We start from the raw sequence: 11,900 nt of genomic DNA on the forward strand, positions 1-11,900 counted from the left end.
TTGGACTCCACGCTTAAATTCAGATACTACTGAGCCTTAACAACAGAGAGCCTCCAACATGCCCTGGGCCACAAGGCTCAGAGATGGGACAGGCTGTGAGCTCTCCTGCCATCCCCATCCCAGAGGGATGCACTTCTGCATTGCTGTGTTTCCTCTAGCATGGTGCATTTTGGGAGGAAGGAGGCACTCGCCTTTGAGGCATGGGTGCTTGTGGTCACACAAACGTGGGTTTCAGATCTTCTTTGAAGTTCACAACAGGCTGAGTCTTGCCCTGGGGCTCCAGCCAGCATCCCACGGCTCCGCCAGGCTCCGTATCTGTCTCTGTGCTGCTGCTGCTGCTGCTGCTGCCCAGAGAGCCACGGGGACTCTGCAGGCAGAGCTGGCAACACGGCCTGTGGCAGCAGGGAAATACCTCCTCGGAGCTGCTGCTGGAGTCTGAGTCTGGGTAGTGGTACAGCGAGTGCAGAATGGGATGTGCCGGCACCCCCAGGCTACTCCACTGCCGCCAGTCCTGCAGGGAAATGTTGCGGCAACCCTCTAGTTCTGTGCCGCTCACCGCCCAGCCCCGCGGCCCTGGCCAGCCCTTGGCAGGGATGGAAGGAGAGGACAGCGATGGCTGGGGGAGCCCCCTGCCGGCCCCCTCACCTTCCCTAGCCGGCCCAAGGCCCGCTGGCTCCCCGTGGCTCCGGGTGCCCGGCCTGCTGCCCGCTGTGCACCAGGCACGAGGGGATGCAGGGAGGCCAATGGAGGTGGGAGACAGCAGGATACGTCGCCGCCGTCGGGTCAGGTAGGGGCTGAGGGAGCTGCGGATGGTCGGGTGCCCTCCCTGTGCCCCACACATCCCGCCTGTGTGCGTAGGGAAGGCCGGGCTGCAGGTTCTGCTGTCCAGGCTGAGCTCCTGCAAGACTTCCTGCAGCTTCTCACTGCTTACATAGCTGACCTTCGGGGGATGCTCTCCAGCCACACCAGCTGAGGCATCCTGCTCCAGAGGATGCTTCCCAGCAAGCATTCCACACTCCTGGGCATGTTCTGGGCTGCGTTCAAGGCTGTTTCCCGTGTCAAAAAACAGTGTTGGTGAACACTCAGGCTCCTCCATTAGTTCATGCTCGTGGCTCACATGTTTCCAGAGGTCCTGAGCATCGCTGCTAAGAGGTACGGGACTGTGAGGCAGTGCACGCAGCACAGATGAAGTTTGCTGCCCATCTTTTTCTGTATCCAGGGGCCAGTGCTCCCTGGGCACATCCCCAGTGCTGCTGCACTTCTCGCAATGCTGCCCTGTGCTCTGGGTGCAGGGATTTGGCACTGCAGGGCTGCAGCCACCCTCTGCTGACATCAGCCTCATCAGCTTCTCCTTGGCGTTGTTCACTTGCTCCTGCAGGCTCTCAATCATGGCGTTTTTCTGCATCAAACAAACAAATGTGTCAAGCTTCTCTGCTCTCATTCCACCTCTGCGTTTCTTTCTTTTTCTTTTTTTTTTCTTTTTTTTTTTTTTTTTAATAGGAAAACAGATTATGCCCCATTTTTGACACTTCAGGACGAGGACGCAGAATGACAGAACAAAACAAACCAGCTTGTCCTCTCAGGAGGGGGGACGGAGGTGTAATGAGGGGCTGCCCACCCCACCAAGCTGGGAGTAGAGAGGCCATGAAGTCCTTTACCTCTGTCAGCAGCTGCTTCATGGAGTTCTTCTCCCCTATCAGCTGGTAGAGCTGCTCCTCACTGTACACTGAGTGGTAGCTCCTGCTCGGGCTGCTGAAATATTTTGCCATGTGGCTCAGAGTCTGGTTTTCTTCTTCAAAGGCCTTCCACTGCCTGAGCTGCAGGCACAAGGAGCTGTTACTGGGGGGAGGCAGCCATAGCAGGGAGAAGGAGACAATAGGACGGGGCATGGGGGACAAAGGCTGTGATAGGTATGCATGGAGACAGGCGATGAAGTGATGCTGCTGGGAGCATCCTGCACAGCCGCACCCTGCCTGCTCCTTGGCTTTGCTTTTTGCTTCTAACAATCAAGATAGTCAGCTCCTGCCTGTGTTGCAGCCTTCAAGCATGCAGCAAAAGCCCCCTCCCCCCCCCCCCCCCCTCCAACCCTGTAACAAAGAGAATTGCACACAGCCTTGGCCCCAAATCGCTGGTGACAAGCCATCAACTGGCAGTGCTTCAGGTATGTTTTCTTGTCTAGTGCTCTGCACAGCCCAGTTCACACCACTCATCGATCTCAAGCGAGCAATAGAAGAGCAAGCCCATTAGGAGAAACAAGGTGATGAATTAAAAGACACGGGATAAATAAAATGCTCGAGGCTCCCAGGCTGCAGCGATGGAACAGCAGAGGCAGAAGGCACAAAGCAGCACAGCTCAGCCACTCGTCCTTGCTCAGAGAGCACGAGCAGGCGTGGAGCTCCTCAGGGGCTGCTAACACAGGGCTTGGGGCTCTGTGCTTACATGGCACAGAGATCACATGACCAGCTGCAGGAGGATCACCAAGGCAGGCAGTGACCTTTTTCCCCTCAGGTATTTGTGCGCCTGGATGAGATCCTTCAACTCTTGCACAGATCTGCTCTTTCTTCAGCTTCACCTCTTCCTCCCTTCCTCACCTCACTTCCTCGAGCCCTAACATCCCTGCAAACCCAACTCCAAGCAAACAGCTGTTTCCTCTCGCTGTGACAATGGGAGCATTTTTCCCATAATGGCACAGAGCTGGCACAGTACCTGGGGGACAAAGATGAAGCAGTTGATTGTCGTCGTACACACAAAGATGCCTCCAGAGGTGAAACTGAAGAGCAAGTTGTGCCAAGCGCGGAAGAAGCGGTGAATCAAGACAACGGTGCCGGCCACCAGGAAGATGAGGTTGACCCCCACGATGAGCGTTAGGGACTGGTTGACTGGCGGAGAGCTGACGCTGTCAGTCAGGCCGGCCAGGTACGTCCCATACAGCAGCAGCACGCTCTGGAAGCAGAAGCCAGGGCCTGCCTTCAGCACAGATGCTGGCAGAGCATGGAAAATGACATCCTGAGGCCAGCTCCCACCCCATGCCAAGACACTTGCTGCCATCCTGATTAAGGCTCCCTGATGCATCCTGCAGCCTGTGTGCGTGCAGCAGGTGCTCCACAGAGAGCAGCAGCCGCAGGACAGGGATGCTGTGTCAGCATCAGCTGGGCAGGAAGGCAGCAGGACCAGTGGCCAGCGATGGGACCGGCGATGCTATGGGGCAGGGTACGGCCTGGAGAGGGGGAAAAATTTCTCCAGCATGCTGCAGTGGGAGCAGCCAAGGCAGATGAGAGATACAAGTCCGTTCAGGGATGTTCTGCAACAACATGGGGATGAGGCAGTGGGGGACATTCTGCAACAACACACCTCTGATGGAGCAGAAAGGAGCCTCAGAAGGATGTGCAGAAGGAAACAGCAGGACGGAAGAAGAAGGGGGGTAGGCTGGAGGGGAGAGGATGTCCTTGGTGCCTCTAAATAGAAATCCGGGAAACCAGTCAGTTCAATTCTTTTCCCTTCCCTGCTTCCTGCCCGACTCCAGTGGTGGTGCTGGGGCTGGAGAAAGGCTCTGCACACAGCAGCCCCCTCCCTGCTCACACTGGCAGGCAGCACTGAGTGTTTTTGCCTTCCTCTCTATCTCAGGGCATGATCTGCCATAAGCATCCTTTGGAAATGCCATCTAACACATTCCTTGCTAATGCAAAGACCCAAACAACGGGAATGTGACTCCTACATTACCCCTGCGGCACCCAGCAAGTGCAGCTGTCAGCCTTTTGCTGCTAATAAATATTAAATTGTTATCTGGCCATTGAGAAGAGCTTTGTGGCCAGTGCTGCACATATTCTGTAGACTCTCAATCTGAGAGCACTGTGAATTATCACAGGGAGCAGCGGTGGTGAGAGAGCATGGAATTAGGCAGATACTCAGACCTGCTCCATAGGAGCATGTGAGTCCTAACTGGACCACAACCACATTCACTGGATCGTAACAGCACTCACCACAGGGCACCTCCAAACATACATCCTGAGGGCAAGCACCAAAATGCCATTTAAAATTCACAGTCTGCCAGGGACGCAGACAAAAACATTGCCATCTGGTAAACTGGAACTTTAAATAAGCACAGGGCTAAGTTTTATTGTTGTTGTTTTAAATCCTGAGCCGAGGACTGCACTCCTCATTCAATTGATGACCTTGGCAAGCCATTGCTGCCTATTGCTGTGAGCCAGTAAAAGCGGGATAATTCACTGAGTGGCTTCACAAAGGGCCGAGCACAGTAATGCCTTGGAAGATAAGAAATGCTACATACACATGGAGATGGAGCTTGCTCTCCCGTCAGTATAAGTCCTGATTAACTCCAAAGAAATGCCTGCTCTAGATAGGATCAAGGTCAGGCTGAAGGCACTGCTAATTAAGATTAACTATGACCGAAAAAGTTTTATTGTGAATGGAGGAACAAAAACAGTCTACAGGTAAGGCATTCCCATCTAAGACCTGAAGAAGCCTAACTCTACTGGAGACAATGTCAGGAATGGAGACAAAGCACTGAAAGTGGCTGCCCACGGGAGGTCTGAAGTCCACAGCACCAAAGGCCTTTTAAGGCTAGGCTAGGTAAGCTGATGTGTCTAAAATGGAGCGTAGGGGGGAGAAGGACAGTGTCTTGAGGCCTTGTCTACTCTTTTTCCTATAGTTCCCGGTAGATGGTCAGTGAGTCAGAAGCGGATGAAGCCATGCACAAGAGCAGGCTGTGATCTCACCAAAATCTTCTTGCTGAAGTGCTTCCAGCCTCTGCCAGAGACACATGAGACCACGGATAATTACAGCTATAATTACACTTACATAGTTACATCAGTATAACTAACTCTCCTGGAATATGAATGGCCACGTACAACGCTACACCAGTGAAAGTGAGCTTCAGTGGTATAATTAAGCCGATAAACATCCTGTACAGGTAGGCACCAAGCACCTGTCGTCAGCACCTCACCTCCCTGATGTGGTGGCAGAAGACTCAGGGGCACGGTGCATCACTGGGGTGGGCGGTCAAGCGAAGCCTCATGGAAAAAGTGAGCTTTGGAAAACATTAAGGCAGAAGTTCTAAAGAGGAAGAGAGATGAGGTGTGAGTGGCTACAAGGTGAGAACCGGAGAGACAGCAGGGATAGAGTGGTTAACAGGGAATGCAAGAGGGAAGGAATAGAGATGAGAGGATTTCAGGGTGAACAGGAGCAGCTGAGATCTTCAGCTCACATGTGGAGTGGGAGGGCAGTGAAGTAACAAATACTGCTGAACAGCTTAGGCTGTAAGATCAGAACGGTGAGATACATTGTAAGAATCAATAAATCGGTTACGTACCTTAAACCCTAAAATGAGAACGAGCCAAAGATCGGAATAAAGAGATGCACAGGACTGCATCCGGCTCACTGAGCAGGTCATGCCTTTCTCTGTGACCTACGAGGCAATGGGAAGGCAGAAGTGAAGACTGCTGCCCTGCCCAGGAGCAAACAGACCAACGGGCAAATTGGTCTGCACACTCCTAAAGGGAAATGCCAAACTTGGTGCTGCTGAGGAAGACAGTTAAAGGGAAGTTGTGTTATTCCAATCTCAACAGGGCTGGTTACACCTTTTCCTAGAGCAGCTGCAGATGGCAAGGGGCTCTCCTGTGGCACCCAGGTGACCTGCACAGACTGGTCTTGGCCATTCATCAGGACCCCAGTACTCAACCAGGCAGAGCTCTGCTAACAGATACTGCTTCCAGGTCTGTGGCTGATACTTCTCCATGTAATAGGCCATAGACACAAGCCTAGCCTAAAGCATCCAGAAGGCTCCACAGCTCATCTCTCTGTCTGGTTTTCAAACAGCCCCTCCAAATGCTTTGCCGACAGAACACAGGACACAGCACAGCACTGCACCATTGCATTACCCGCAATGAGACACTGCGGCTCCGGAAGCACTGGACCGGGTCGGAGAAAACCCACGTGAAGAGCAGCACAGCATCTGCCAACACCAACACCGCCACCATTGCCAGCAGCTGGAGGTCTTTGATAATCTGCAAATATGTGAAAGTGTTACAGGAGAGTGATGTGATGATAGCAACAGCTATCCCAAACTGCTGCATGCTGTTCTGGGCACTTGGTACTCACCACCCGCTTGTCCGGCACCCGCTGAGTGAACACCTTGTAAAGCCTCCAGCTCTTCCCCAGGATGGGCCCAAACACCAGGGAGGTTCCCACACACAGCAGGCAGAGTCGCAACTGCAGGCAGGGAAAGGAGCTGGACTGGGGATGTGTCTATAGAGCCCCAGCTGACGCTCTGTCCAGCTCCCACCCGTATCCATGCATGTGGACACGTGTGAGGGCACCCATCCTGGCAATCCCTGCTCACCTGGATGAGCATTTCCACCGATTTCCCCGATGACAGGCTCTGCTCCTGAATCCCAAAGAGGTAAGCACTAGTGTAGGTCAAGCCACTGCCCAGCAGGGTCACAACATTCAGATTGGGGCTGGACATCTTCACGATCCTCCAGGAGACAAAGCAGGGAAGTGGTGACAGTTACTGAGAGCAGCGGCCCAGCAGCACCGGAACGAGGTCCCCTTGCAGGGATGAGGGTGGCCTTGCTTGCCTCGTGCCGTCCCTCAGGCTCATCCCTGCTGTACTGTGTACCCTCAACACTGACCCTGAGCCCTGGGGAAGACCTTGAAGCAGGAAGGGAGGCTCTCACCTGTTTTTCCTGAAGCGGATGGTGAAGGCAAGGAAGAAAAGCGCAAGCAGGACTCCTCCAGTCAGAAATGTCCACACAACTCCCAGGAGGGCAGCAGAGAAGGATGGGGGGCTCTTCCCACTGCGGTCAGATGATGTCTGAGGAAGGTGGAAGGGGTGAGGAGGAAGAGGACATCTCTGGGGCTCCCAGTGAGGGAGGTCCCTTCACTGGCATGGCTGCTCAGCCCCAAAGGACATGCAACCACGCTTACCAAACTCCTCTCTCTTTCACACACACACACACATACAAAACAGCTGCTATTTCCCTGGACATCATCGGCCTGTGACTGTGTGAAGTTGATGGAGCACTTTGTTTACCACTGAGCAGAGTAAATCCTTGCCTTAGCAGGGGGAATATTAATTGTAGCAAAGCTGCCAGGGCCAAGGAGCCAAGCAGCTTATGGCCCTCTCATTAAGGGCCGTGCTTGGCCGGTCCCTGCAGCAGCCTCACATGGAGCCAAACGCCTGCACACGCGTCACCAAGTTGTTCCTGCTGGCCCAGCAGTGGGGACAGGTGCCTCTTATTGCAGATGGTGACTTTTAATTAAATGCTGCTCTATTAATATTTCAAAAGCCCTTTGAAGTGGCAGGAGGTGGGAAAGGCCAAGGGCAGAGAAGGACACCCAGCGTGCAGCCTCTAGCAGGAGGGGACCGTGTTGCCCCATGCCCCTCTCCATCCCTCCTCCCAAATCCCCTTCCCCAGAGAAAACGTACAATGGTGACAGTGCAGAGCTCCTGCAGCATCCGCTGCTGCTGCTGCTCCTGGTCGCTGAAGCCAGGCTGGCCATTGCAAAGGTCAGAGCAGTTGAAACCCAGCTCCATAGCACATCCTCAGCCTTCATCCAGAACGGCCTCTGATTCAGCGCAGGGTGCCCGGGTGACACAGTGCCATCCCGCACCGTCCTGCCCAGCCCCTCGGGGTGCCCTGCAGACCAACATGGAGTGGGTGTCATTGCGGCCTCCAGCACCCAGTGCCGAGCCGAGGCCAGGCGTGTGCCAGTCCTGGCACCCCAGCCCCTGTGCACTCTCACTGCCTCCTTTGCTCCTCTTCGGTGGGGATTTTAATAAGCCTCATTACCATTTTAGACATGAGGTCATACTTATACTCAAGCATCCCTACCCAATTACCATTGTCACTGGTTTTAATTAGCTTCCCGTACACGGCCCTAAACGAGGCTCCTGCCGCCAGCAGCTGGGGAGGACGCGCGAAAGCTCTGTCCCTGTGCTCTGGTAGTGGCAGGCAGGCAAAAACTCATTCCAGGAGTGTTCCTGGGGACGGCCCCCAGCACGTGAACCCCAAGCTCAGACCCCAAACATCGCTAAAGGGCCTCGCACCACCATTCCCCTTCCTCAGGTGCACCTCATGGGCCAGAAGCTCCTGGTAAGGAAAAGCTGCCACCACCATATGTACAGCAAAAGGCCGGCACCACGTGAGGCTCTCCCACCGCTCACAGATGGACAGGCGTCTGAAAGGAGCTTGTGGGGCAACTCTGGATGAACTCAGTAATGTCCAGCCACCCCTCAATGAGTGGCACCAAGAGCCAGTGCATCTCCACATGAAGCTGCCCCTCGGAAACACTTTGGATAAAGGCAATTTGCATTCAACTCAGTGTCTCTGGGGTTGACAAACTGCTTCTTTAGATTCTCCTAGACCCAAAATGACTTGTCTGCTGATGTTGAGCAACTGTACACAGGTGTATAAACAATCCTTCAACAACATTGCTCATGTCTAATTGAAAATCTCCACTCTCTCAAAGTTTCTCCTTGCCTTCAGACCCTTTTCTGAAAAAGCAAAGGAACAAAACCCCGAACTTAAAGAAGCTGAAAAATCTATGCAAAATGCCTGAGCCCAAAGTAGGCACAATGAAGGTTTCACCTGAACTAATTATTTTTCATCTAGCGTTGAAAGAGACTTTTTCCCCCAAAAACAAGGCAGTGTCACAGTATGATGAATCCAAAGGTGGAAAACTAAAGAAGTCAATTTGCAAACAACAGAACAATCTCCACATTTCTTGAACACCTCCAGGGATGGTGAGTCCATCACCTCCTGGGCAGCTGTGCCACTGCCTCACCACTCCTTCTGAGAAGACATTTTTCCTAATATCCAAACTGAGAGAGACCAAAAAGGAGACCTCTGCTAATCTGTGGAGCTTATGCTCCCACTGATGAGAGATGGGGACTACTGGTGGGGAGCAATCCCAGCAGGACAGGATGCTGGACCCCACACTTAAACCACCAAGCCATTTGATAGCTTTTCCTGCAGGATGAATGACATGAGATGGGTTTTGCAATTCAGAAAACTCTGGCGCTTCTGAGAAAGATTCATGCTGCTCCCTTCTGCCATTCTTGCCCAACAAGATCCCTTCTCGTTTGACCTGAGAAACCTGCAGCATCGCCAACCCCAAGGCGACCAAAAAAATCCCAAGCTACATTTACTGCAGCACCCCCAAACGCAGCTATTCAAAAATTGCCTCTTCCTCTCTCCTCTCAGCTTTCCCATACACCATTTCCAGCCACCCCTACAAAACGTGCCATGCATTCGTCCTCATCCACATTCCAGATATGGAAGTGTTGTTGGGTGCCCATCCATGCTGCCGATGCCATCACTTCCTGCTTCCATCCCCACTGAAGGCTCCCCTCTTTGCAAATCTGCCTCTTCCCAGCCATTCCCATTCAAATCCAATCCCAACGCGTCACTCTGAGCCATGGCCCCGAGCTGCAGCAGTGGTGGCCTCCAGGCACTCGCACTGTTGGCAGCCACAGGGAGGCACAGCCTTCACTACTCTCCATAACTGCACCCAAAAAAGCCATCCAGCTATTTACAGGAGCAATTCAACCGGTGGCTGATGTGTGGGATTTAATTAAAATAGAGGTTCTCTCCTCGCTGCTGAGCTGTGGAAGTGCAGAGGGAGAGGCCGCAGCGGGACGTTTCCATGAGGCTGTGCTGCAGGTGGAGGCTGTCCCCCAGGACACCATTTCAGGAGCTGGCAGAGAGGAGTTCTTGCAATCAGACACTGGCCCTGTGCTGCCCCATAGCCGTGTGCTCCTGCAGGTCGGGTGAGAGTGGCAGCACTGCAAAGCCGGGCAGTGGGGATGCTGCCAACCCAAAAAAGCTCGCCATCATTTTTATTATTTTTGCCTTTTAACATTAGACGGGAGCTTGGAAATGAGATGACAGGTTCCGACCCTGAAACAGGAGGCAAAGCAGTCTCTGGGGCCTCCTGGGCAGGGCCTCGCGTAGGTCAGAGCCACGCCAGCTCCCACCGGGCTCGCCCTGGCACGGTGCAGGCGAGGCGATGCCGGCACATCAAGGGCGCCAAGAAACGCCAGCTGCAACTCAACACGGGCTGCGGGCGGATGACGGCTGCCAGTTTCCAGGGATCTGGTTTCCCTGCTCTCCTCCGAGCCCCGCTCAGGCTGCAGGGTGGCCGTAGGGCAGTGGAAAATGCACGGCCCGGGCTGTTTGCAACGCTGACGTCCAGCTGAGGCCGAGTGGGATGTCATGAGCCACTCCCGGCACGCTGCCCCCGAGCAAATGAGGCAGGAGTGGGGGTGCAGCACTGCAGGGCCAAGCAGGACCCTCTGCCCTGCTGAGGGGTTGGGCACAGACTTTCTTCCCTTTGCTCCTTCCACTCTAATGAAACCCCGTGGGTTCCGGGGAGCGAGCTCACCGGGGCCACAACTTCCCATCCCCGCATCCCACAGCCGACCCGCTCCCGCTCAGCATCCCCCTGCACGGCACGGCTTGCAGGGTGCTGGGACTTTCAAAAGAGGGAAAAAAAAAAAAACACACCGTCTTACTCCCACCACCGTTGCGAGGCCGGAGGTGACCTGCAGGCACCGTGCCGCACCCCGAGCGCGGAGCAACCCGAGCGCGGAGCGCTGCGAGCACGGAGCCCACATCCCCGAAGCGGGGCCCCGAAGCCTCTCGCCCCCCGCTGCCCCGCTGCAGCCCCCGACCCACCTGCACCGGCCCGAGGCTCTGCGGAGCGCCGCCGAGCTGCGAACCTCGGGGCTGGCGGCGGCTGCGCCCGGCTCGGCTCGGCACGGCGCGGCACGGCTCAGAGCGGTGGAGGCGGGCGGCGGGGAGGGGCCGGGGCGGCCCCGCTCCTCCCGCCCGGCTCGGCGCCTCTCCGCCGGGGTCCAGGCTTAAACCCGGGGGCCGGGAGCTCCGCGTCCCGCCGACGGACCCTGCGGCCCCCGGCATCCCCTCTCCTTCTCTTTCCCTCTCGTCTCCCGCATCCCCGACGGCCGCGTTAACTTCCCAGCCTCTCCCCTCTCTGTTTGACCGGGTTTTCTTCCCCGGCTCCTTTAGCCGAAAAGCCTTCTCCCCACCAGCTCCCAGATTCCCGGCCCGGCCTCAGAGCACTTCTGGAAAGCTCTGCTCATGGCCGAACGGCTGTTCTCTTCCCCTACACCCCGTTACCTCGGCGGCTGCTCCCACTGCCTCTGATCCCCAAAGCCTCGGCCCTGCAGGACCTGGGAGGTGGGCAACGGCTCTTTCAACTATGGCTTTGGTCACCTGCTGAACTCTCCATAAACTACTCAATTTTCAGTCAAAGTTTCCTTCAGGATAAACTGCATTTTGTATTTTCTTCGGTTTGGGGAAAATCAGATTCTTCAGAAATCCAGATTCCTATCTGAGTGAGTGTCCCGAGATGTCCATCCTGGCCCCACTCACTGAGGTCATTGGTCACACGCGTGCATGGAGCATTCCCTTTTGGTTTTGTTCATGAGCACCAATACACACACAGTCTGCACCAAGGTACCTAAATCCTAAATCATGGACATTTGTGATTGATAAAGCACTGTGCCTATCTGTTGTTTGCCATCTTCTCAGTATGCGGCAGCCAGCAACTGCAACATCTCCACTATAGCAAGGGGGAATGGAGTTAAACTGAAAGAGAGGAGATTTAGGTTAGATGTTAGGCAGAAATTCTTCACTCAGAGAGCAGTGAGGCAACTGGTACAGACTCCCAGAGAGCTGTGGGTGCCCCATCTCTGGAGGTGTTCAAGGCTAGGTAGGATGGGGCCCTGGGCAGCCTGAGCTGATGGGTGGCAGCCCTGCCAACAGCAAAGAGTTGGGACTGGGGGAGTTTTGGGTCCCTTCCAACCCATTCTTTTCGAACACTCGACCCACTTAGCCCACAGTCCCCTGACTTTAAAT

General features: G+C 54.8%; 1 protein-coding gene across 1 annotated transcript; it reads right to left on the reverse strand.

Moving 5' to 3' along the window:
• Positions 1–214: 214 nt before the first annotated feature.
• GPR156 (G protein-coupled receptor 156) lies at positions 215–10,940 on the reverse strand (the record flags this gene model as incomplete). The annotated part of the gene is given in 11 exon segments (XM_079549388.1): positions 215–1,399; positions 1,659–1,817; positions 2,707–2,943; positions 5,330–5,425; positions 5,898–6,023; positions 6,118–6,228; positions 6,359–6,494; positions 6,696–6,832; positions 10,698–10,800; positions 10,802–10,886; positions 10,889–10,940. Coding segments are annotated over 11 exon segments (2,427 nt in total).
• Positions 10,941–11,900: the final 960 nt, after the last annotated feature.

Source organism: Tetrao urogallus, assembly GCF_951394365.1.
Source record: "Tetrao urogallus genome assembly, chromosome: 1".
In the NCBI taxonomy this organism is placed as follows: domain Eukaryota; kingdom Metazoa; phylum Chordata; class Aves; order Galliformes; family Phasianidae; genus Tetrao; species Tetrao urogallus.